Below are 24,462 nucleotides of genomic sequence, written 5' to 3'. Positions count from 1 at the left end.
GCTATAGGGACTTTGGTCAGCTGGCGGTGGACGTGCTGGACCGTGCCTTCAGACAGAACGAGCACATGGCCATGAAACTGCTGACTTCGGAGATGGAGGCCTGGAGCCACTTCACCTGCTTGCAGATGGCTGTGTCCTCCCGGCTCCGCCCCTTCGTCTCCCACTCCTGCACCCAGATGCTGCTCACCGACCTGTGGACCGGCCGCCTCAACATGAGGAAGAACTCCTGGTTCAAGGTCAGGCTCTCAATGTCCTTTTTCCTCAGGGGGAAAATTTTCTTCACAGAGTTCCGGGGAGCAACTCTGTATTGCCTTTCCGTCGAAATCTGTGTGCCGCACTTACTAAGACAACTAACTTCTAAGACGACTTACTTCTAAGACGACTTACTAAGACGACTTACTAAGACAACTTACTAAGACAACTTCTAAGACAACTTACTTCTAAGACAACTTACCAAGACAACATACCAAGACAACTTACTTCTAAGACAACTTACTTCTAAGACAACTTACCAAGACAACTTACTAAGACAACTTACTAAGACAACTTACTAAGACAACTTACTTCTAAGACAACTTACTTCGACAACTTACTTCTAAGACAACTTACCAAGACAACATGCTAAGGCGACTTACTAAGACAACTTTCTTCTAAGACAAGTTACCAAGACAACTTGCCAAGACGACTTACTAAGACGACTTACTAAGACAACTTACTAAGGCGACTTACTAAGGCAACTTACTAAGACAACTTACTAAGGCGACTTACTAAGACAACTTCTAAGACAACTTTCTTCTAGGACAAGTTACCAAGACAACTTACCAAGACGACTTACTAAGACGACTTACTGAGGCGACTTACTAAGACGACTTACTGAGACGACTTACTGAGGCGACTTACTAAGACAACTTACTGAGGCGACTTACTAAGACAACTTACTGAGGCGACTTACTAAGGCAACTTCTAAGACAACTTACTAAGACAACTTACTTCTAAGACAACTTACTTCTAAGACAACTTACTTCTAAGACAACTTACCAAGACAACTTACCAAGACAACTTACTAAAACAACTTACTAAGACAACTTACTTCTAAGACAACTTACCAAGACAACATGCTAAGGCGATCTACTAAGACAACTTTCTTCTAAGACAAGTTACCAAGACAAGTTACCAAGACGACTTACTAAGACGACTTACTGAGGCGACTTACTAAGGCGACATACTAAGACAACTTACTAAGGCGACTTACTAAGACAACTTACTAAGGCGACTTACTTCTAAGACAACTTTCTTCTAGGACAAGTTACCAAGACAACTTACCAAGACGACTTACTAAGACGACTTACTAAGACGTCTTACTAAGGCGACTTACTAAGGCAACTTACTAAGACAACTTACTAAGGCGACTTACTTCTAAGACAACTTACTTCTAAGACAACTTACTTCTAAGACAACTTACTTCTAAGACAACTTAATAAGACGACTTACTAAGACAACCGCGGATCGCATTAAATCATGGGCTGTATCGGGCCGAAGTCCCACCAGTTTGAGTGTTTAAAGATTCTGAAAAGCAGAGCCAGTGCACCTGAGTGTTATTTCCATGCTAAGATTGATTGACAGCATAAATAACCAGTAGTTGAAGTGTATTTTTAGTATATTAATGTCAGTCGATGTTATGCTGTTCCAGCAGTTACCCCTGAGATTAGACTTGTGTTTATGTGTCTGAATCTTATTCCCTGGGTGTGTGTTAGATTATCCTGAGCATCCTCATGCCCCCTGCCATCCTGCTATTGGAGTTTAAGAGCCAGGCAGAGATGTCCCATGTGCCACAGTCCCAGGAGGCTTTGCAGTTTGGTTGGGACACGGGAAGACCAGAGGCAGCCCAGGAGGGGGGGCATACGGTAGTTAAGGTTCCAAAATGTACACCATACACCAGTCTCCCTGAATGTCAGTCCTTCCAGTTCCTGTCTGTCATGGCGTTCTAATGTCAGTTTGATGCTAATGTTGATACCAGGGTCGTATTTATTAGGAACCAAATTGTAGAAAATGGACTGAAACAGTGAGGGACTTTGCTCATTATTGATTTCCGTTGCAAAGCGTTTTCTGTTGGGTGCTCTAATGAACATGACCCTGATGTTTTGGTTCACTGAAGGATGGCCAGGATGCGGAGAAGGGATCAGCGTGGTGGGAGACTCGCCCAGTCCCCGAAGCTGACACAATCACACCTGTTACCACCCAGTGTTACTTCTGGACCAGGAGGCTGTACGATTTCTACACAGCTCCTGTCGTCAAGTTCTGGTTCCACACGGTGAGCTAGCAGCATGCACTCATAATACTCTTCTATAAAGAGGGACCTTCTTTGTTGAAAATATTTCTCAGTCTGAAACGATTGATTGGGATTAGACTTGATCCCTTCTTCATTGTTCTCACTCTGGTCCATGTGTCTGATGCTGTTTCACTGTGTGTGGTCTAGATGTCCTACTTGGCCTTTCTCATGCTGTTCTCCTACACTGTTCTGGTAAAGATGGAGGACCGGCCCAGCACTCAGGAGTGGCTGGTCATTGCCTATATTATATCCACTGCTGTGGAGAAAACAAGAGAGGTGAGTGTTGTTATGATATGGAGGGTAGTTTAATTGTTAGCACACAGTTAGGCAACACACTACCAGGATACAATTCCACGCTCCATTCCCAGGTGGCAGCACCAACCGGGTCAGGGGCAGGTGTTATGCCAAGCCTTATTAACCCCACGGGTGGAAGAATCGAGAGATCATTAGTGTGCAAGCTTGCAGAGCTGGTGGCCATGTGGCTTTTGGTTTTGGGTTGAGTCCTTCATTTTGGACATGTCCTTTTTTTTTAAATGTGTGTGTGTGTGTATATATATATATATATATATATATGTGTGTACAGTGAGGGAAAAAAGTATTTGATCCCTTGCTGATTTTGTATGTTTGCCCACTGACAAAGAAATGATCAGTCTATAATTTTAATGGTAGGTTTATTTGAACAGTGAGAGACAGAATAACAACCAAAAAATCCAGAAAAACCATGTCAAAAATGTTATAAATTGATTTGCATTTTAATGAGGGAAATAAGTATTTGACCCCTCTGCAAAACATGACTTTGTACTTGGTGGCAAAACCCTTGTTGGCAATCACAGAGGTCAGACATTTGTTGTAGTTGGCCACCAGGTTTGCACACATCTCAGGAGGGATTTTGTCGCACTCCTCTTTGCAGATCTTCTCCAAGTCATTACGGTTTCGAGGCTGACGTTTGGCAACTCGAACCTTCAGCTCCCTCCACAGATTTTCTATGGGATTAAGGTCTGGAGACTTGCTAGGCCACTCCAGGACCTTAATGTGCTTCTTCTTGAGCCACTCCTTTGTAGCCTTGGCCGTGTGTTTTGGGTCATTGTCATGTTGGAATCCACGACCCATTTTCAATGCCCTGGCTGAGGGAAGGAGGTTCTCACCCAAGATTTGACGGTACATGGCCCTGTCCATCGTTCCTTTGATGCGGTGAAGTTGTCCTGTCCCCTTAGCAGAAAAACACCCCCAAAGCATAATGTTTCCACCTCCATGTTTGACGTTGGGGATGGTGTTCTTGTGGTCATAGGCAGCATTATTAGTCTAAGCACACTATGTTTGTCTATTGTTGTGACTTAGATAAAGATCAGATCAAATTTGATGACCAATTTATGCAGAAATCCAGGAAAATTACAAAGGGTTCACATACTTTTTCTTGCCACTGTGTGTATATACAGTACCAGTCAAAAGTTTGGACACACCTACTCATTCAAGGGTTTTTCTTTATTTTTACTGTTTTCTACATTGTAGAAAAATAGTGAAGACATCAAAACGATGAAATAACACATATGGAATCATGTAGTAACCAAAAAAGTGTTCAACAAATTCTTCTACCCATGATGGCAGCTTTGCACACTATTGGCATTCTCTCAAACAGCTTCATGAGGTAGTCACCTGGAATGCATTTCAATTAACAGGTGTGCCTTGTTAAAAGTACATTTGTGGAATTTCTTTCATTCTTAATGTGTTTGAGCCAATCAGTTGTGTTGTGACAAGGTAGGGGTGGTATGCAGAAGAGAGCCCTATTTAGTAAAAGACCAAGTCCATATTATGTCAAGAACAGCTCAAATAAGAAAAAAGAAATGACAGTGCATCATTACTTTAAGACATGAAGGTCAGTCAATCCGGAAAATGTCAAGAACTTTGAAAGTTTCAGTCACACAAATGTGCAGTCACAAAAACCATTAAGCACTATGATGAAACTAGCCCTCATGAGGACCGCCACAGGAAATGAAGACCCAGAGTTACCTCTGCTGCAGAGGATAAGTTCATTAGAGTTAACTGCACCTCAGATAGCAGGCCCAATAAATGCTTCACAGAGTTCAAGTAACAGACATCTCAACATCAACTGTTCAGAGGAGACTGTGTGAATCAGGCATTCATGGTCGAATTGCTGCAAAGAAACCACTACTAAAGGACACCAATAAGAAGAAGTGACTTGCTTTGGCCAAGAAACACGAGCAATGGACATTAGACCGGTAGAAATCTGTCCTTTGGTCTGATGAGTCCAAATTTAAGATTTTTGGTTGGTGAACGGATGATCTCCGCATGTTCCTACCGTGATGCATGGAGGAGGAGGTGTGATGGTGTGGGGGTGCTTTGCTGGTCATTAAGAAAGTAGTAAAAATAAAGAATAACCCCGGAATGAGTAGGTGTGTCCAAACTTTTTCACTGGTACTGTGTGTGTGTGTGTATATATACAGTGAGGGAAAAAAGTATTTGATCCCCTGCTGATTTTGTACGTTTGCCCACTGACAAAGAAATGATAAGTCTATAATTTTAATGGTAGGTTTATTTGAACAGTGAGAGACAGAGTAACAACAAAAAAATCCAGAAAAACATGTCAAAAATTTTATAAATTGATTTGCGTTTTATATATATACTGCTCAAAAAAATATAGGGAACACTAAAATAACACATCCTAGATCTGAATGAATGAAATAATCTTATTAAATACTTTTTTCTTTACATAGTTGAATGTGCTGACAACAAAATCACACAAAAATAATCAATGGAAATCCAATTTATCAACCCATGGAGGTCTGGATTTGGAGCCACACTCAAAATTAAAGTGGAAAACCACACTACAGGCTGATCCAACTTTGATGTAATGTCCTTAAAACAAGTCAAAATGAGGCTCAGTAGTGTCTGTGGCCTCCACGTGCCTGTATGACCTCCCTACAACGCCTGGGCATGCTCCTGATGAGGTGGCAGATGGTCTCCTGAGGGATCTCCTCCCAGACCTGGACTAAAGCATCCGCCAACTCCTGGACAGTCTGTGGTGCAACGTGGCGTTGGTGGATGGAGCGAGACATGATGTCCCAGATGTGCTCAATTGGATTCAGGTCTGGGGAACGGGCGGGCCAGTCCATAGCATCAATGCCTTCCTCTTGCAGGAACTGCTGACACACTCCAGCCACATGAGGTCTAGCATTGTCTTGCATTAGGAGGAACCCAGGGCCAACCGCACCAGCATATGGTCTCACAAGGGGTCTGAGGATCTCATCTCGGTACCTAATGGCAGTCAGGCTACCTCTGGCGAGCACATGGAGGGCTGTGCGGCCCCCCAAAGAAATGCCACCCCACACCATGACTGACCCACCGCCAAACCGGTCATCCTGGAGGATGTTGCAGGCAGCAGAACGTTCTCCACGGCATCTCCAGACTCTGTCACGTCTATCACGTGCTCAGTGTGAACCTGCTTTCATCTGTGAAGAGCACAGGGCGCCAGTGGCGAATTTGCCAATCTTGGTGTTCTCTGGCAAATGCCAAACGTCCTGCACGGTGTTGGGCTGTAAGCACAACCCCCACCTGTGGACGTCGGGCCCTCATACCACCCTCATGGAGTCTGTTTCTGACCGTTTGAGCAGACACATGCACATTTGTGGCCTGCTGGAGGTCATTTTGCAGGGCTCTGGCTGTGCTCCTCCTGCTCCTCCTTGCACAAAGGCGGAGGTAGCGGTCCTGCTGCTGGGTTGTTGCCCTCCTACGGCCTCCTCCACGTCTCCTGATGTACTGGCCTGTCTCCTGGTAGTGCCTCCATGCTCTGGACACTACGCTGACAGACACAGCAAACCTTCTTGCCACAGCTCGCATTGATGTGCCATCCTGGATGAGCTGCACTACCTGAGCCACTTGTGTGGGTTGTAGACTCCGTCTCATGCTACCACTAGAGTGAAAGCACCGCCAGCATTCAAAAGTGACCAAAACATCAGCCAGGAAGCATAGGAACTGAGAAGTGGTCTGTGGTCCCCACCTGCAGAACCACTCCTTTATTGGGGGTGTCTTGCTAATTGCCTATAATTTCCACCTGTTGTCTATTCCATTTGCACAACAGCATGTGAAATTTATTGTCAATCAGTGTTGCTTCCTAAGTGGACAGTTTGATTTCACAGAAGTGTGATTGACTTGGAGTAACATTGTGTTGTTTAAGTGTTCCCTTTATTTTTTTGAGCAGTTATATATATATATATATATATATATATATATATAGTGAATATAGGAACAGGCTATATATATATAGCCTGTTCCTATATTCACAATAAACAATGGCTTGACTTACTTTTTGTGAAGGTTTGGTGTGGTGTGGCTATTATTATGCTTTAGCTACTGCAAGCCTATGAAGGCAGTGCGCACCAGCGCTCCAACTGACTCCGACAGTTGAATTTGAGGTGAGAAAGAAGGTTTCAGTCCTACCAGAGTTATTCCTATAATCTAACAATATAATGCTTATCTTTATACAAAATATTCCGATTGAGAATTAACCTCCTTCCGTAAGTCTATATCTGTATAGCAGACGCAGTAACCATCTGACATAAAGAAATGCATGTTGTTGTCATAGCATGCCGCCAGCATATCTCTATCTTTCTGGGGATAGGCCTAAGCTTCTCTTCCTTTATTTATTATATATATATATATATATATATATATATATATATATATATATACACAGTTGAAGTCGGAAGTTTCCATACACTTAGGTTGGAGTCATTAAAACTCGTTTTTCAACCACTCCACAAATGTCTTGTTAACAAACTATAGTTTTGGCAAGTCGGTTAGGACATCTACTTTGTGCATGACACAAGTCATTTTGCCAATTGTTTACCGACAGATTATTTCACTTATAATTCACTGTATCACAATTCCAGTGTGTCAGAAGTTTACACACACTAAGTTGACTGTGCCTTTTAAACAGCTTGGAAAATTCCAGAAAATGATGTCATGGCTGTAGAAGCTTCTGATCGGCTAATTGACATCAGTTGAGTCAAATGGAGGTGTACCTGTGGATGTATTTCAAGGCCTACCTTCAAACTCAGTGCCTCTTTGCTTGACATCATGGGAAAATCAAAAGAAATCAGCCAAGACCTCAGAAAAAGAATTGTAGACCTCCACAAGTCTGGTTCATCCTTGGGAGCAATTTCCAAATGCCTGAAGGTACCACGTTCATCTGTATAAACAATAGTACGCAAGTATAAACACCATGGGACCACGCAGCCGTCATACCGCTCAGGAAGGAGACGCGTTCTGTCTCCTAGAGATGAACGTATTTTGGTGCAAAAAGTGCAAATCAATCCCAGAGCAACAGCAAAGGACCTTGTGAAGATGCTGGAGGAAACAGGTACAAAAGTATCTATATCCACAGTAAAACGAGTCCTATATCAACATAACCTGAAGGGCCGCTCAGCAAGGAAGAAGCCACTGCTCCAAAACAGCCATAAAAAAAGCCAGACTACGCTTTGCAACTGCACATGGGGACAAAGATCTTACTATTTGGAAAAATGTCCTCTGGTCTGAAGAAACAAAAATAGAACTCTTTCGCCATAATGACATTACATTTACATTTAAGTCATTTAGCAGACGCTCTTATCCAGAGCGACTTACAAATTGGTGGATTCACCTTATGATATCCAGTGGAACAACCACTTTACAATAGTGCATCTAAATCTTTTAAGGGGGGGGTTAGAAGGATTACTTTATCCTATCCTAGGTATTCCTTAAAGAGGTGGGGTTTCAGGTGTCTCTGGAAGGTGGTGATTGACTCCGCTGTCCTGGCGTTGTGAGGGAACTTGTTCCACCATTGGGGTGACCATTGTTATGTTTGGAGGAAAAGGGGGGAGGCTTGCAGGCCGAAGAACATCACCCCATCCGTGAAGCACGGGGGTGGCAGCATCATGTTGTGGAGGTGCTTTGCAGCAGGAGGGACTGGTTCACTCCACAAAATAGATGGCATCATGAGGTGGGAATATTATGTGGATATATTGAAGCAACATCTCAAGACATCAGTCAGGAAGTTAAAGCTTGGTCACAATGTCACGTCCTGGCCAGTATAAGGATTAATTGTTATTGTAGTTTGGTCAGGACGTGGCAGAGGGTATTTGGTTTATGTGGTTCGGGGTGGTGTTTTTTCTAAAAGGGCATTTGATTTAAGTATTCCTGGGTTTTTGGGCACTGTTCCTTGTTTACGTATTTCTATGTTGATCTAGCTGGTTGTATGTCTATGTTTGGTTAATTGGGGTGGACTTCCAATTGAAGGCAGCTGTGTGGTGTTGCCTTTGATTGGAAGTCCTATATTAGTTGGGTGTGTTTGTCTGTGTATTTGTGGGAGATTGTTTCTTGTTTAGTGTGTGTGAGCCTAACAGGACTGTCTAGTAATCGTGAGTTTGTTTTGTTGTTTTGTATGTTCATTTTTGAGTTTATTAAATGTTCAAAATGAACTATCTCAACTCTGCTGCATATTGGTCCTCTTTTTCCGACGATGATTTCGCTATATCGTCTGACGACGAAGAAATCCCTGACAGAATCTCCCACCAAACCAGGCCCAAGCAGCAGAGGAAGGAGCAGTGGGATTTTGAATTGGACAAAAGGGAGAAATGGACATGGGAGTAAGTTATGGCCGGAGAGGGCCCATGGAGAATGGCTGGTAAGGACCGGGAACGTTTCCGAGGATCACGACTGGCGTTGAAGCACGAGAGGCACCCCCAATAATTGTTTTTGGGGGGGCACACAGGTAGTTTGGCTAGGCCTAGGAAGAGCCGGAAGCCAGCTACCCGTGGTTATATGGAGGAGCGTATGAGGTGGAGAGCGCCATGTTTCGCTGAGGAGCGCACTATCTCACCCATACGCACGCACAGTCCGGTGCGCGTTATTCCAGCCCCTCGCAGGTGCCGTGCTAGAGCGGGCATCCAGCCTGGTAGGAGGATGCCTGCGCAGCGCATCTGGTCGCCGGTACGCCTCCGAGGACCAGGCTACCCAACTCCCGCTCTACGCATGGCTACCATCAGGCCCCTGCACAGCCCAGTCCGCCCTGTACAAGCACCCCGCTCGTACAGGGCTACTAGTTCCATCCAGCCAGGACGGGTTGTGCAGGAGGTAAGATCAAGACCGCCTGTGCGCCTCCATAGCCCTGGGTTTCCAGCTCCTGTCTCTCGTGCGGACCCGGAAGTGCGTCAGCCCAGTCCGACTCGTCCTGTTCCCGCTCCCCGCACTAGCCTGGAGGTGCGTGTTCCCAGTCTGGTACGTCCAGTACCAGCGCCACGCACCAGGCTTCAAGTGCGTCATCCCAGTCCGACGTCGCTAGAGCTGCCCGTCAGTCAAGAGTCGCCAGAACTGCCCGTCAGTCAAGAGTCGCCAGAACTGCCCGTCAGTCAAGAGTCGCCAGAACTGCCCGTCAGTCAAGAGTCGCCAGAACTGCCCGTCAGTCAAGAGTCGCCAGAACTGCCCGTCAGTCAAGAGTCGCCAGAACTGCCCGTCAGTCAAGAGTCGCCAGAGCCGCCCATCAGTGAGGAATCGCCAGAGCCGCCCGTCAGTGAAGAGTCGCCAGAGCCACCCACTAGTCAGGAGCTGCCAGAGTGGCCAGACTGCCCGGAGATGCCAGAGTGGCCAGACTGCCCGGAGATGCCAGAGTGGCCAGACTGCCCGGAGATGCCAGAGTGGCCAGACTGCCCGGACATGCCAGAGCGGCCAGACTGCCCGGAGATGCCAGAGCGGCCAGACTGCCCGGAGATGCCAGAGCGGCCAGACTGCCCGGAGATGCCAGAGCGGCCAGACTGCCCGGAGATGCCAGAGCGGCCAGACTGCCCGGCGATGCCAGAGCGGCCAGACTGCCCGGCGATGCCAGACTGCCCGGCGATGCCAGAGTGGCCAGACTGCCCAGCGATGCCAGAGTGGCCAGACTGCCCGGCGATGCCAGAGTGGCCCGACTGTCTTCCGGGTCTGCCAGAGTGGCCCGACTGTCCTCCGTCCCAGCCAGAGTGGCCCGTCTACCCGGAGCTACCGGGGTGGGTCGTCTGCCCGGAACGGCCAGAACCAGAGCCACCTCCAGATATAGGTGGGTTGGGGAGGGGGGGTGTAGCACTGTGCCGTCGTTGACGGCAGCCACCCTCCCTTCCCTCCCTTTAGTTAGGGGGAATTTTTGTTGTTGTTTGGGGTTTTTGTTATTTTTGAGGTGCTTCCGGGGTTAGCACCTTTAGGGGGGGGTACTGTCACGTCCTGGCCAGTATAAGGATTAATTGTTATTGTAGTTTGGTCAGGACGTGGCAGAGGGTATTTGGTTTATGTGGTTCGGGGTGGTGTTTTTTCTAAAAGGGCATTTGATTGAAGTATTCCGGGGTTTTTGGGCACTGTTCCTTGTTTACGTATTTCTATGTTGATCTAGCTGGTTGTATGTCTATGTTTAGTTAATTGGGGTGGACTTCCAATTGAAGGCAGCTGTGTGGTGTTGCCTTTGATTGGAAGTCCTATATTAGTTGGGTGTGTTTGTCTGTGTATTTGTGGGAGATTGTTTCTTGTTTAGCGTGTGTGAGCCTAACAGGACTGTCTAGTAATCGTGAGTTCGTTTTGTTGTTTTGTATGTTCATTTTTGAGTTTATTAAATGTTCAAAATGAACTATCTCAACTCTGCTGCATATTGGTCCTCTTTTTCCGACGATGATTTCGCTATATCGTCTGACGACGAAGAAATCCCTGACACACAAATTGGCCTTCCAAATGGACAATGACCCCAAGCATACTTCTAAAGTTGTGGCAAAATGGCTTAAGAACAACAAAGTCAAGGTATCGGAGTGGCCATCACAAAGCCCTGACCTCAATCCTATCAAAAATGTGTGGGCAGAACTGAAAAAGCGTGTGCGAGCAAGGAGGCCTACAAACCTTACTCAGTTACACCAGCTTGGTCAGGAGGAATGGGCCAAAATTCATCCAACTTATTGTGGGAAGCTTGTGGAAGGCTACCCGAAACGTTTGACCCACGTTAAACAATGTAAAGGCAATGCTACCAAACACTAATTGAGTGTATGTAAACTTCTGACCCAGTGGGAATGTGATAATAGAAATAAAAGCTGAAATAAATCATTCTCTCTACTATTATTCTGACATTTCACATTCTTAAAATAAAGTGGTGATCCTAACTGACCTAAAACAGGGAATTTTTACTTAAACATTATTTTGAGTTAATTCTATGAGAGGGACGGTGTTCAATTTATTTTACAGTGCAACGGGAGGATCATGTGAAAGTATTTTTAAAGTTGGGGAGGTAGGTGCATTTTCTTTTCTGACACCTTGAGTTGGACCAGCCCCCCACCCCAGACCAGTAAATGTTGATCTGTCCCTTAGAATGCAGGACTTGAACTTGACTCGAGACTTGACCCATTCTACTTGGGACTCAACTTGAAACTTGGACCTTGTGACTTGAGAATTACTTGTGACTCAAATAATTGTGACTTGGTCCCACCTCTGGTACCCACAGTCTGAATACAACATCCACTAGATAGCAGTAGGAGATCACATCATTTCTCTTTGCTGCTAGAAACCAGTTGTGTCTGGTTTGGGTAGTCAGTCATTATGCCAAAAAATGGCGGAACGGATTTTCAAGGCTGACACCATAAAATGACCTTAGCAATCAGGGCTTTCAAAAATAAGACCCAGAGAAGTGAGGAAACTTCTAACTTATTTTCCTATTGTAAACAATGAGCTTGATAAATGGCACATGTGGAGGATGCATATAAGGTAATGTGGATGGAGAAGGAATTTCATTGCTTTCCAATTATTCTTATTATTTTTTAAATGTAACCTTTATTTAAATATTCAAGTCAGTTAAGAACAAATTCTTATTTACAATGATGGCCTAGGAACAGTGGGTTAACTGCCATGTTCGGGGGCAGAACGACAGATCTGTACCTTGTCAGCTTGGGGATTCGATCTAGCAACCTTTTGGTTACTGGCCCAGCGCTCTAACCACTGGGCTACCTGCCGCCCTAATGACCATCAGTTGTACCCTTTCCATGCATACTAAATGTTTGCACTTTGTGAATTGACCTACAATGCGTATTCGATGAAAATCACCATAGCGCATGATTTATGGCCTTTATGGAGGGGTGCTGGGATCGAGATTTCCAAAAAGACAAGGACTGTAGCTTTCAAAAGATATTTCACTTTCTATGGGGGGTGGTACAGGGTCCAAAACAACCACTCAGAGTTTAACAGGATGACAGGAGCTTCACAAAAAATCTCCATATCGTCTTGCTCACCTAGAAAAATAATGACCATTCTGCACATCACTACCCATAAATATACTGTACGTTCACTGAATAACTCAGTGGTCATTATCTCACCATCTTACCATAAGTAATAATATTATACGTCAACTTACCATCAAGCATGTGAGAATCACAATAATAACCAATCACACTGCCAGTCATTATTCATACCATAGAGATCATATACAATGACTTAATGAATTGGTGTTCTAATTCCTCATTCTATGATTTATACAGTATGTTTTATGACATTACCTGATGCTAGAGGTTGCCATGGGAGACACCCTGTAGGCAACTCACAAAAATGTCCACAGTAGCCTAATTTTATTAAAATACTTTGATCATCATAGCTGTCTCTGACACGGCGTACAGCTATACTACATGGAGATCGACATAACATTGTTACTGTGTTGCAAAATAGCCAGCAATAAGGCTATCATCTGTTAATACAGTACTAGGCTACTAACAAACACTAACAACAGTGCTTTCTTCACCAATAGCACTGAATTCAACTAAATGTATGTATACTGGCTGTATATGTATATTTAAAATGGTTAATTAATTTAAATTATAGTGAGGTGTGTGTTGTGACTACTTATTAGGTGTTCATGTCAGTGCCGAGGAAACCCAGTCAAAAGCTGAAGGTGTGGTTTGGAGAGTACTGGAATGTGACTGACTTCCTGGCCATCGTCCTCTTCCTGGTGGGGCTGGGGCTACGCTGGGACAGTGGGTCCTACCGGACTGCCGGGCGGATCACCTACTGCCTGGACATCATCTTCTGGTATGTTCGGGTGCTGGACCTGCTGGCCGTCAACCAACATGCCGGGGCCTACCTCACCATGATCACCAAGATGGTGAGTAAAGCCATGTGCCTTTCCTTCCTTGGGTTAACACCTAGAGTGAGTATGACATGGCATGCTATGGGCCCTGGTCAAAAGTGATGCACATTTTGATAAGTTGATGCAGGTTTGTTAGTGCTGGGTTGGGACAAAAATGTGCACCATTGTGTGCCCCCTAGTGCTGGGATAGAACACTGACTGACCATACAGCACATATTTTAATTTATACAAACAAAATGGAGTCATATTTTATTTTTCTGTGTTCTCTACCCATCTGCTCAGACCAGTAACATGTTCTACATTGTGGTGATGATGGTGATTGTGCTGCTGAGTTTCGGCGTGTCCAGGAAGGCCATCTTGTCTCCAGACGAAGCTCTGTCATGGAGCCTGCTCAGAGATGTGGTCAACCAGCCGTACTGGATGATGTTTGGAGAAGTGTACGCAGGCGAAATAGACAGTGAGTAACCAGTGACCAGTCACAGTAGTGGCTCAATTGGTTGGCGCTGCTTGCAACACCAGAGCTGTGTAGGTAGACTCCTGCATGGGCAACAGTCTATGGGAATAGGGTGTTATTTGAGACATCTCTTGTGTGTTTGTGGCAGCCTGTGCAGGTGACACGCCGTGTGTCCCAGGTGCCTTCCTCACCCCCTTCCTCCAGGCCGTCTACCTCTTCTTCCAGTATATCATCATGGTCAACATCCTCATTGCCTTCTTCAAGTAGGGACTCTCTATCAAAAATATAAATTGTATTCTGACTCTGTGTGTCTCTGCCTGATTGTGTCTTTATGTTTTATGCTTTATGTACAAATGGAGTTTTGCAGCTTCTCTGAGTGCTGTACTGTTTCTTATGGCTCCTTTTTGACAGCAATGTCTACTTTGACATGAAGTCCATATCCAATAAGCTGTGGAAGTACAACCGCTACCGTTACATCATGACCTATCAGGAGAAGCCGTGGCTGCCCCCGCCCCTTATCATCCTGAGTCACATGACCCTGTGTGTGACTGCCATTTACCGGAAACACAGAGGCTCGTCCGAGCAGGAGAGGGACTCATGTGGGCTTAGTGAGTGAGTGTGTGTGTGTGTGTGTGTGTGTGTGTGTGTGTGTGTGTGTGTGTGTGTGTGTGTGTGTGCGCGCGGGCGTGGATGCTTCTCTTGATGAAACAGCATTAAAAGTCTGATTTAGCCTTAGCCTACTACACTGTGTTTCTATAACAGTATTGATTCACAGCATTTCCACATGGTAGAAAAATGCTACAGTAGATTGTGTGTTGGAAAAATGTAATCTCTTTCTCCCTCTGTCAGAGCTTTACCTGGGCCAAGAGGACCTGAAGAGGCTGCATGAGTTTGAGGAGAGGTGTTTGGTGTCGTATTTCCACGAGAAAAACCAAGATGTTCTCTGCAGCCAGATCAACAGGGTACGAGCCACTGCAGAAAGGTGAGACTGGAAGAAAGAGTGTCATCTTCCTCTCAATAGCCATTGAGACTTTTTCTTTGTGATTCACCTGAATGTCTGTCTATGGCCTTTACCTGACAGGGCTGAGGAGATGGGTGTGGTTATGGGCGAGGTGTCGGACAGGGTCCACTTCATCCAGGATACCCTGCAGGTGCTGGACAGCCAGCTGGGTCAGCTGCAGGACCTGTCCGCCCTGGCCGTGGACACCCTCACCCTCCTATCGGCCTCCGATAGCCTGCAGCAGGAGGAGGCCCGCCTAGGCCACTGCCGGCCAATCACCCCCTCCCGTCACCATGTTCCCCACAGCTGGACCCTCCCCCACGGAGGTGGAGGCAGTGTTGACATCATGCCCTGCCACACCCCTAGGGCCTACCGCAGCACCCCACCCTCCCTGCTGTGGGGCCACACCTCCCGCAGCCAACGCCTGTCACTGGAGTGGCACACGGGGGTATGGGGGGCCGGCGACCATGGAGGGCAGGGGACTGGTGAGTCTTGTGTGCCTTCCCGCTGTGGCTCTCCCCCGTACCCTTCGGCCTGGGCTATAGACAGTTCTCTGGAACCCCCCCACGGCAAACCCAGGGTCTGCTGCGACCCTGAGATGTCCATGGAAGAGGAAGGGGAGGGGTTTGGGAAGTCATTTGATGTGAATGTGTCCAGGGCCTCTAGTCGAGCCTTCCTGTTGTCGGACACCCAGGATGAGAGAGGCTGTGGGGCCAGGGGTTTGGTGAACCCTGCCTTCTGTAAGGACGACGACCCTGGGGCAGTTCACTCCAGACAGGGCCAGTGGGGCAGGAAGCGTCCTCACCGGTGGGCGGGTCTGTCCAGGGACTGGCCCTACAGTCACAGCCGCTCTCTCTCCTCTAGCATGGAAAACATGGCTCTCACTGGTGTCCCCCTGAGCCAGCTACGAGCCTCCTTCCCCGCTCTCGATTGCCTGTCGGAGGGGGGACGGTGCACAGCTGACATACCCCTTGGCTGCAGTAAAAGCAGAGGTAATCTACCACCAACTTATGCCATGTTCTCTAAAAATGTTTTGGTCCTGAGCAAATTTCATGTCTGCTGAGCACTGAAAATGTTGTGCAACTTCCAGCATACGTTTATTGTGAACACTGACGCTGTACCCGCTTTAAGTTACAGTTTCAGACAGTGGTCAAGTAGGCTACAGTGACTATTTGATCATAATGTAGGCATACCGGAGTGGCCTACCATCAAAAACAATGGAGAAAATGCATCCCGTAACATTTAAACATGGAAATAGCTGTTCTATCATTCAGCCAACTGTTGCAGCAAATGTGTGTTCAGTGTAGGCCCACATTCCATTAGACATTTGAAAAAAACATGCAGGGCTTGACATTAACCTGTTTATCCAGGTGACTGAAAATGTTGTTGTTTGATGCAAGGAACCACTTTACAAAAAAAAAATATATACAGTTGAAGTAGGAGGTTTACATACACCTTAGCCAAATACATTTAAACTCAGTTTTTCACAATTCTTGACATTTAATCAGAGTAGAAATTCCATGTCTTAGGTCAGTTAGGATCACCACTTTATTTTAAGAATGTGAAATGTCAGAATGATAGTAGAGAGAATGATTTATTCTCAGAAGTTTACATACACTCAATTAGTATTTGGTAGCATTGCCTTGGAATTGTTTCACTTGGGTCAAACGTTTTGGGTAGCCTTCCACACGCTTCCCACAATAAGTTGGGTGAATTTTGGCCCATTCCTCCTGACCGAGCTGGTGTAACTGAGTCAGGTTTGTAGGCCTCCTTGCTCACACACGCTTTTTCAGGTCTGCCCACAAATTGTCAATAGGATTGAGGTCAGGGCTTTGTGATGGCCTCTCCAATACCTTGACTTTGCTGTCCTTAAGCCATTTTGCCACAACTTTGGAAGTATGCTTGGGGTTATTGTCCATTTGGAAGACCCATTTGCGACCAAGCTTTAACTTCCTGAATGATGTCTTGAGATGTTGCTTCAATATATCCACATCATTTTCCTCCCTCATGATGCCATCTATTTTGTGAAGTGCACCAGTCCCTCCTGCAGCAAAGCACCCCTACAACATGATGCTGCCACCCCCGTTCTTCACGGTTGGGATGGTGTTCTTCGGCTTGCAAGCCTCCCCCTTTTTCCTCCAAACATAACAATGGTAATTATGGCCAAACAGTTCTATTTTTGTTTCATCAGACCAGAGGATATTTCTCCAAAAGTAAGATCTTTGTCCCTATGTGTAGTTGCAAACCGTAGCCTGGCTTTTTTATGGCGGTTTTGGAGCAGTGGCTTCTTCCTTGCTGAGCGGACTTTCAGGTTATGTCGATATAGGACTAATTTTACTGTGGATATAGATACTTTTGTACCTGTTTCCTCCAGCATCTTCACAAGGTCCTTTTGCTGTTATTCTGGGATTGATTTGCACTTTTTGCACCAAAATACGTTCATCTCTAGGAGACAGAACGCATCTCCTTCCTGAGCGGTATGACGGCTGCGTGGTCCCATGGTGTTTATACTTGCAATTGTTTTCTGAGGTCTTGACTGATTTCTTTTGATTTTCTCATGATGTCAAGCAAAGAGGCACTGAGTTTGAGGGTAGGCCTTGAAATACATCCACAGGTACACCGCCAATTGACTCAATTGATGTCAATTAGCCTATCAGAAGCTTCTAAAGCCATGACAACATTTTCTGGAATTTTCCAAGCTGTTTAAAGGCACAGTCAACTTAGTGTATGTAAACTTCTGACCCACTGGAATTGTGATATAGTGAATAATAAGTGAAATAACATGTTGGGAAAATTACTTGTCATACACAAAGTAGACTTGCCAAAACTATAGTTTGTTAACAAGAAATTTGTGGATTGGTTGAAAAATGAGTTTTAATGACTCTAACCTAAGTGTATGTAAGATTCCGACTTCAACTGTATATATATATTAATTATTATTCCCATACCATTATTACAGAGAACCAGACAAATTATGCTACCCTCTGCCTATTAGCTACTTAGCTTATTCAAGCCTGTTTCAAAATATAACACTGTTCCTTTAAGACAAAAAAAACTCCTTACCTGACTCGCTTTTCAAAGATGTCTCGAACTGTACACATTTTGTGCTCTTGTAGGAAGCAATCCCTCCCCTATTGCTGACTGCAATTGATCTATAACAGGACTAATAACTCACTAATGAGCAAAGGATATGAACAAATGTGCACACATGGCTACATGCAGCTTTCGCTTGATCTCAAAACAACTGCATCTATTCATAACCGCTCATGCTGTAAATACAGTCCAGTTCAAAGTAAATTGCATAAATCCATGTATGGCAATGGACTAGTTGCATATATTTGCATATAGGCCTACTACAGCTCTGATTAGTTATGCTGCACTGTGTGGAGTGTAGAGTAGGGTCTGAGTCATGCTGAGTCATGCCTGTCAATACAATAGAATCCTACTCTGATGCGTTTCACCTATGACAAAATCTCTTGCATAGTTAGTTTTGCAAACTAAGTCTTGCATATTAAGTTTTGTTTCAGCATTAAGTGGCTAATATTGTGTTGATTCAATCACAATTCCCACAGTAAAGGGAAACGTTAATAGCGTTAATAAAGGGGAAAAGGAGGCGACGTTGACATCATTCCCTGCCACACCCCCAAGGCCTACCTCAGCATCCCACCCTCCCTGCTGTGGGGCCACACCTCCTCCCGTAGCCAACCCCGTCACTGGAGTGGGAAAACGTTGATAGTGTAAAGTAAGGGGGAAAACTCTAAAAAGTTCAATGAAGTTCAATCTTGTGCTTTTATGCGTGAGCTGAGATTTATTCTGCATGTCAATCCCGGGGGCGCAGTTTAGAGGGAACATTGCTCTTATACTTGGTTAGCATTAGCAACAACATACATACAAAGCTCAGTTATATTTTTTTGTCCTCACATTTGGATTATATATCATATATCCATGTACAAATACCAATAAGGTAAAACATTCCATGACACTAATCAGTTTCCCAATGTATCTCAAGTGATTCTATCTATCCTGGTTGTGTTTTGCAGAGTGGTCCAACTGGTTTGACCTGGCAGTGACCTCAGGGAGCAGAGAGAGGTGTCAGGGCAGGAAGACAGTCAAGATCCTGGAGGAGAAATCTTCAGACGCTGTAAGACAGACAGTAGACAAACAGATAGACCGACACTAGACAGACAGACGTCTGAACACTGAATCTGTTCAAACTCTATCTGCCATTTACTACTAGGTCCTGCATGGTGCCACAGTCTAACAGAGCTGTAGCTATTTACAACAGTACACGTAAAGCTGTGTATAGTCTGTGTATATCGATTGATTTGAGATTACCCTTCATTGACTACTCTGCTCTCAGGGGAAAGAGGTGGACTCATACCTCTCTGACGTGTGCAGAAAGAGGAGGCGCAGGGGAGGAGAGCCTGTGTGCTGGTCTGCCTCTGCCAGCCTCAACCCGCTCAGTATGTACACATAGAGACAGAAAGAGGGCAGACCTTCTATCTTTGCCATTGATCAATTCTGTTCATCATCTCACCTTCTCGTGTCAATATTGTTTCAGATTCTGAACCCATGGATTCATTGCAGAAAGTAGCTTTTTCACGTCAGGTAAGATTTAATCTTGTGTTGTATGTACAAGTAGTTATTTTTTGTCAATATAAAGATGTTAAGTAAAAATAGAGGAAAAGGTACCAGAACAATATATAAAGATGTGTGGAGATTTATACTGTATATAGAGATCTCTTTAGAAATAGTCCATGGGCCAGCGAAAAAAATGTGTCCACTCTGGGCTGGCAAAAGTTTAATAGTCTTATCTTTGACTCCCTATTCCTATGAACACATTGATATGATACCCACTCCAAAAGTGTAGCTTTGTACAGTTTACATACACTTAGGTTAAAACTCGTTTTTCAACCACTCCACAAATTTCTTATTAACAAGCTATAGTTTTCGCAAGTCGGTTAGGATATCTACTTTGTGCATAACACAAGTAATTTTTCCAACAATTGTTTACAGACAGATTATTTCACTTATAATTCACTGTATCACAATTACAGTGGGTCAGAAGTTTACATACACTAAGCTGACTGTGGCTTCAAACAGCTTAGAAAATTCCAGAAAATGATGTCATGGCTTTAGAAGTTTCTGATAGGCTAATTGACATAATTTGAGTCAATTGGAGGTGTACCTGTGGATGTATTTCAAGGCCTACCTTCAAACTCAGTGCCTCTTTGCTTGACATCATGGGAAAATCTAAAGAAATCAGCCAAGACCTCAGAAAATTATTTTTAGACCTCCACAAGTCTGGTCCATCCTTGGGAGCAATTTCCAAACGCCTGAAGGTACCATGTTCATCTGTACAAACAATAGTACGCAAGTATAAACACCATGGGACCACGCAGCCGTCATACCGCTCAGGAAGGAGACGCGTTCTGTCTCCTAGAGATGAACGTACTTTGGTGCGAAAAGTGCAAATCAATCCCAGAGCAACAGCAAAGGACCTTGTGAAGATGCAGGAGTAAACAGGTACAAAAGTAACTATATCCACAGTAAAACGAGTCCTATATCGACATAACCTGAAAGGCTGCTCAGTAAGGAAGAAGCCACTGCTCCAAAACCGCCATAAAAAAGCCAGACTACGGTTTGCAACTGCACATGGGGACAAAGATCTTACTTTTTGGAGAAATGTCCTCTGTTCTGATGAAACAAAATATAACTGTTATGGCCATAATGACCATCGTTATGTTTGGAGGAAAAAGGGGGAGGCTTGCAAGCTGAAGAACACCATCCCAACCGTGAAGCACGGGGGTGGCAGCATCATGTTGTGGGGGTGCTTTGCTGCAGGAGGGACTGGTGCACTTCACAAAATAGATGGCATCATGAGGGAGGAAAATGACGTGGATATATTGAAGCAACATCTCAAGACATCATTCAGGAAGTTAAAGCTTGGCCGCAAATGGGTCTTCCAAATGGACAATAACCCCAAGCATACTTCCAAAGTTGTGGCAAAATGTCTTAAGGACAACAAAGTCAAGGTTTTGGAGTGGCCATCACAAAGCCCTGACCTCAATCCTATAGAAAATGTGTGGGCAGAACTGAAAAAGCGTCAGCGAGCAAGGAGGCCTACAAACCTGACTCAGTTACACCAGCTCGGTCAGGAGGAATGGGCCAAAATTCACCCAACTTATTGTGGGAAACTTGTGGAAGGCTACCCAAAATGTTTGACCCAAGTTAAACAATTTAAAGGCAATGCTACCAAATATTAATTGAATGTATGTAAACTTCTGACCCACTGGGAATATGATGAAAGAAATGAAAGCTGAAATTACTCATTCTCTCTACTATCATTCTGACATTTCACATTCTTAAAATAAATTGGTGATCCTAACTGACCTAAGACAGGGAATGTTTACTCTGATTAAATGTCAGGAATTGTGAAAACTGAGTTTAAATGTATTTGGCTAAGGTGGATGTAAACCTCCTACTTCAACTTGGAAACAGGTTTTTGGTGTTTCAAATATGGGGTATCGAAGAATGGGTTGTGGAAGTGGAGGATTTGTTACATATTTTCTGGTATTGCACCATAGTTGCTAACTTTTGCGCAAAAGTACAAGTGGTTACTCCCTGTTTTACATGATTTTATTATATCTCCACAAAAAGTTATATTGGGTGACTTAAGGTACAGATGCAACACGATATACAATCTCTTGATTCTGCTGGGTAAGGTTTTCATTTTTAAAACTCAGAAAACAAATGTTAGTATTGGATTATTTAAAAAATAACAGTCAAACACTATTATACACTCGAAGGATTGATTGCAAAAGAAAGTGGGAGGTCTCAAGATTTTACTGATAATTGTGACCAAATAACACTTCAAGGGATGGGCCTGATTTCATAGACTACGGAAAGGTGCTCCTAATCGCCAGTCATGTAACAATTAAAATATTATTTTTGTAGTTCTTTTTTCAAATCTTCCTGTTTATGTTCTTTTATAGTTTGTTAGTGTAATTGGTTGTTTATTTGCCATTTGTGTCTCCACCACACTGAGGTAGTGGGCTGAAGTGGGTGGGGTGTTCTGTTGGATATGTGTTGGGTAGTCCAGGGGACCATGAACCTTTATTTACCACTTCCCTATTGTGGGATGGTTATTTGTGACAACTGTCAATGGTATTACACTGAGTACACAAAACATTAGGAACACCTGCCCCTTCCTTGACATCTATACCAGGCGTTGTGATAGGAAGGCCCGGAAAATCTTTAAAGACTCCAACCGCCCAAGTCATAGACTGTTCTCTCTGCTTTCGCACGACAAGCGGTACCGGTTCATCAAGTCTGGCACCAACAGTCTCTTGAACAGCTTCTATACCCAAGCAATAAGACTGATAAATAGCTAACAAAATAGCTTCACGGGCTCTATGAGTAAACCTTGTATCCTTATTGACCTTATATTTTTGCACTGTCTCTATACACACTCACTGTGCCCTACATACTCACTGGGCCCTGCACACTCACTGGGCCCTACACACTCGCTGGGCTCTGCAAACTCACACACACACTCACTCCATCATCTGCTCACTCACACATAATATGCACATACATTTATACTGACTCCACATACACACACACACACACACACACACACACACACACACACACACTCACACTCACTCACTCACTCACTCACTCACTCACTCACTCACTCACTCACTCACTCACTCACTCACTCACTCACTCACTCACTCACTCACTCACTCACTCACTCACTCACTCACTCACTCACTCACTCACTCACATACAAGCTGCTGCTACTCTGTTTATCTTACGTCCTGTTGCCTAGTCCCCTTACCCCTATACATATCTACCTACATCACTCCAGTATCCCTACACATGCAAATATGGTATTGGAACTGACCCTGTATGTAGTATGCTTTGTTCTCTAAATTATTGTGTTTTTCATATTTCTTCTCATGTTTTTTTCTAATATTACTTTGTTATTAATTATTGCATTGTTGGGTTTTGAGTTTGCAAGAAAGGCATTTCACTGTACTTGTGCATGTGACATTAAAACTTTAACTTGAAACAGACTGACCAGGTGAATCCAGATAAAAGCTATGATCCCTTATGGATGTCACTTGTTAAATCCACTTCAATCAGTGTCGATTTTTAAGCCTTGAGACAATTGAGACATGGATTGTGTGCCATTCAGAGGGGAATTGGCAAGACAAAAGATTGAAGTGCCTTTGAATGGGTTATGGTAGTAGGTGCCAGGCGCACCAATGTGATTGTGTCAAGAACTGCAACGCTGCTGGGTTTTTCACTCAACAGTTTCCTGTGTGTATCGAGAATGGTCCACCGCCCAAAGGACATCCAGCCAACTTGACACAACTGTGGGAAGCATTGGAGTCAACATGGGCCAGCATCCCTGTGGAACGCTTTCGACACCTTGTAGAGACCATGCCCTGACAAATTAGGAGGGTAAAGTGGGGTACAACTCAATATTAGGAAGGTGGTCCTAATGTTTTGTACTCTGTGTACATGCCTAAAAAAAAGACGGCTTTGGGAGGAATCTAAACAGCCATAACGATAACCGATGAGAATTCTCTTGGGAGGTAGTGGACTCGGCATTTAATCGTCAGGTATTCCAGATCGGTTGAACAAAAGGTCGAAAGAGTATCTACATTACGACAGTTGAGAGTTGTTGATCATGAAGCATACCCCACCTCCTTTGTTCTACAAACACTATTCTGATATATTTAGCTATATACATACAGTATGTCTGACATACTTGGACCATCATTTTGTGTTGTCCTCATTATAACACACATTTGAAGCCAGTATTGGTCTTATTACACCAAATATTTATTCAGTTATGGCCATGCAAAATCAATGCAGTTCCTCCTCATTGAAATGAATGGTGGCCATCTTAAATATAGGCTGCTGCCTGCTGGGACTAATTATAGACAACATATATGATGACTCTGTATACCGTAGATATAAAACTTTTCCAATGGGTCTTCTTGTTCTGTGTGAAATTTGGTGGAGTTATCATCGGGCACCATGTGATAATAGAGTTATGTATGACCTTTGCCCCCAAAAGGTGGGCCTATAGGGATGTCATTACCATTCCTATTGTTTCATATTAATATGTGTTGTACTATGAAGTTAATAACATATGAAATTGCCTTAGTTTGAGAAGATTCTTCTCAGATAATCCAAAATTACATTTCATACCCTCAATCCTGTTGGCCCAACTAACCGGATAGGGGTCATAGCATTTAATGCAGCTATCTCCAATCTGTGGGTATATCAAAATGAAAATCATCATTAGAATTTGCCACCCCAAAGTGGATAAATATGTGAAATTTGGCCTGCTGGCCCATGGAGTAATAATAGGTTAAAGAGTGTTTAAAGATGCTCAGCTAAGACTATGGCTATGTTCCAGGCCGACTACATTGCAGTTGCCTGCCAAAACTCAGTCTGGATAGGTGTTTACCATATCAGCTAACCACATCATATGACATATCAATCTGATGCCCCACTGTGCAGTC

At 44.3% G+C, this 24,462-nt stretch overlaps 1 protein-coding gene across 8 annotated transcripts in view; it reads left to right on the top strand.

The window, feature by feature from the left end:
- The window catches only part of LOC106585702 (transient receptor potential cation channel subfamily M member 6), a 54,718-nt gene that overhangs the window by 22,857 nt on the left and 7,399 nt on the right, over positions 1–24,462 (top strand). For 7 of the 8 annotated variants that reach the window (XM_014172215.2, XM_045707141.1, XM_045707140.1 and 4 more), the window contains 13 exons: positions 8–236; positions 1,755–1,904; positions 2,156–2,311; positions 2,477–2,605; positions 13,224–13,475; positions 13,743–13,917; positions 14,063–14,177; positions 14,326–14,522; positions 14,764–14,896; positions 14,996–15,906; positions 18,955–19,055; positions 19,275–19,377; positions 19,476–19,522. In XM_014172215.2, the coding sequence (XP_014027690.2) occupies positions 8–236; positions 1,755–1,904; positions 2,156–2,311; positions 2,477–2,605; positions 13,224–13,475; positions 13,743–13,917; positions 14,063–14,177; positions 14,326–14,522; positions 14,764–14,896; positions 14,996–15,906; positions 18,955–19,055; positions 19,275–19,377; positions 19,476–19,522 (2,698 nt within the window). Of the gene's footprint in view, positions 1–7; positions 237–1,754; positions 1,905–2,155; positions 2,312–2,476; positions 2,606–13,223; positions 13,476–13,742; positions 13,918–14,062; positions 14,178–14,325; positions 14,527–14,763; positions 14,897–14,995; positions 15,907–18,954; positions 19,056–19,274; positions 19,378–19,475; positions 19,523–24,462 lie in introns of those variants that run through there. The other variant, XR_006761839.1, reaches the window with a different exon arrangement.

This window comes from Salmo salar, chromosome ssa24, assembly GCF_905237065.1.
Source record: "Salmo salar chromosome ssa24, Ssal_v3.1, whole genome shotgun sequence".
Taxonomy (NCBI): Eukaryota; Metazoa; Chordata; class Actinopteri; order Salmoniformes; family Salmonidae; genus Salmo; species Salmo salar.
The sequence above is the reverse complement of the archived record's forward strand: the minus strand, read 5'-3'. Positions and strand labels throughout refer to the sequence as shown.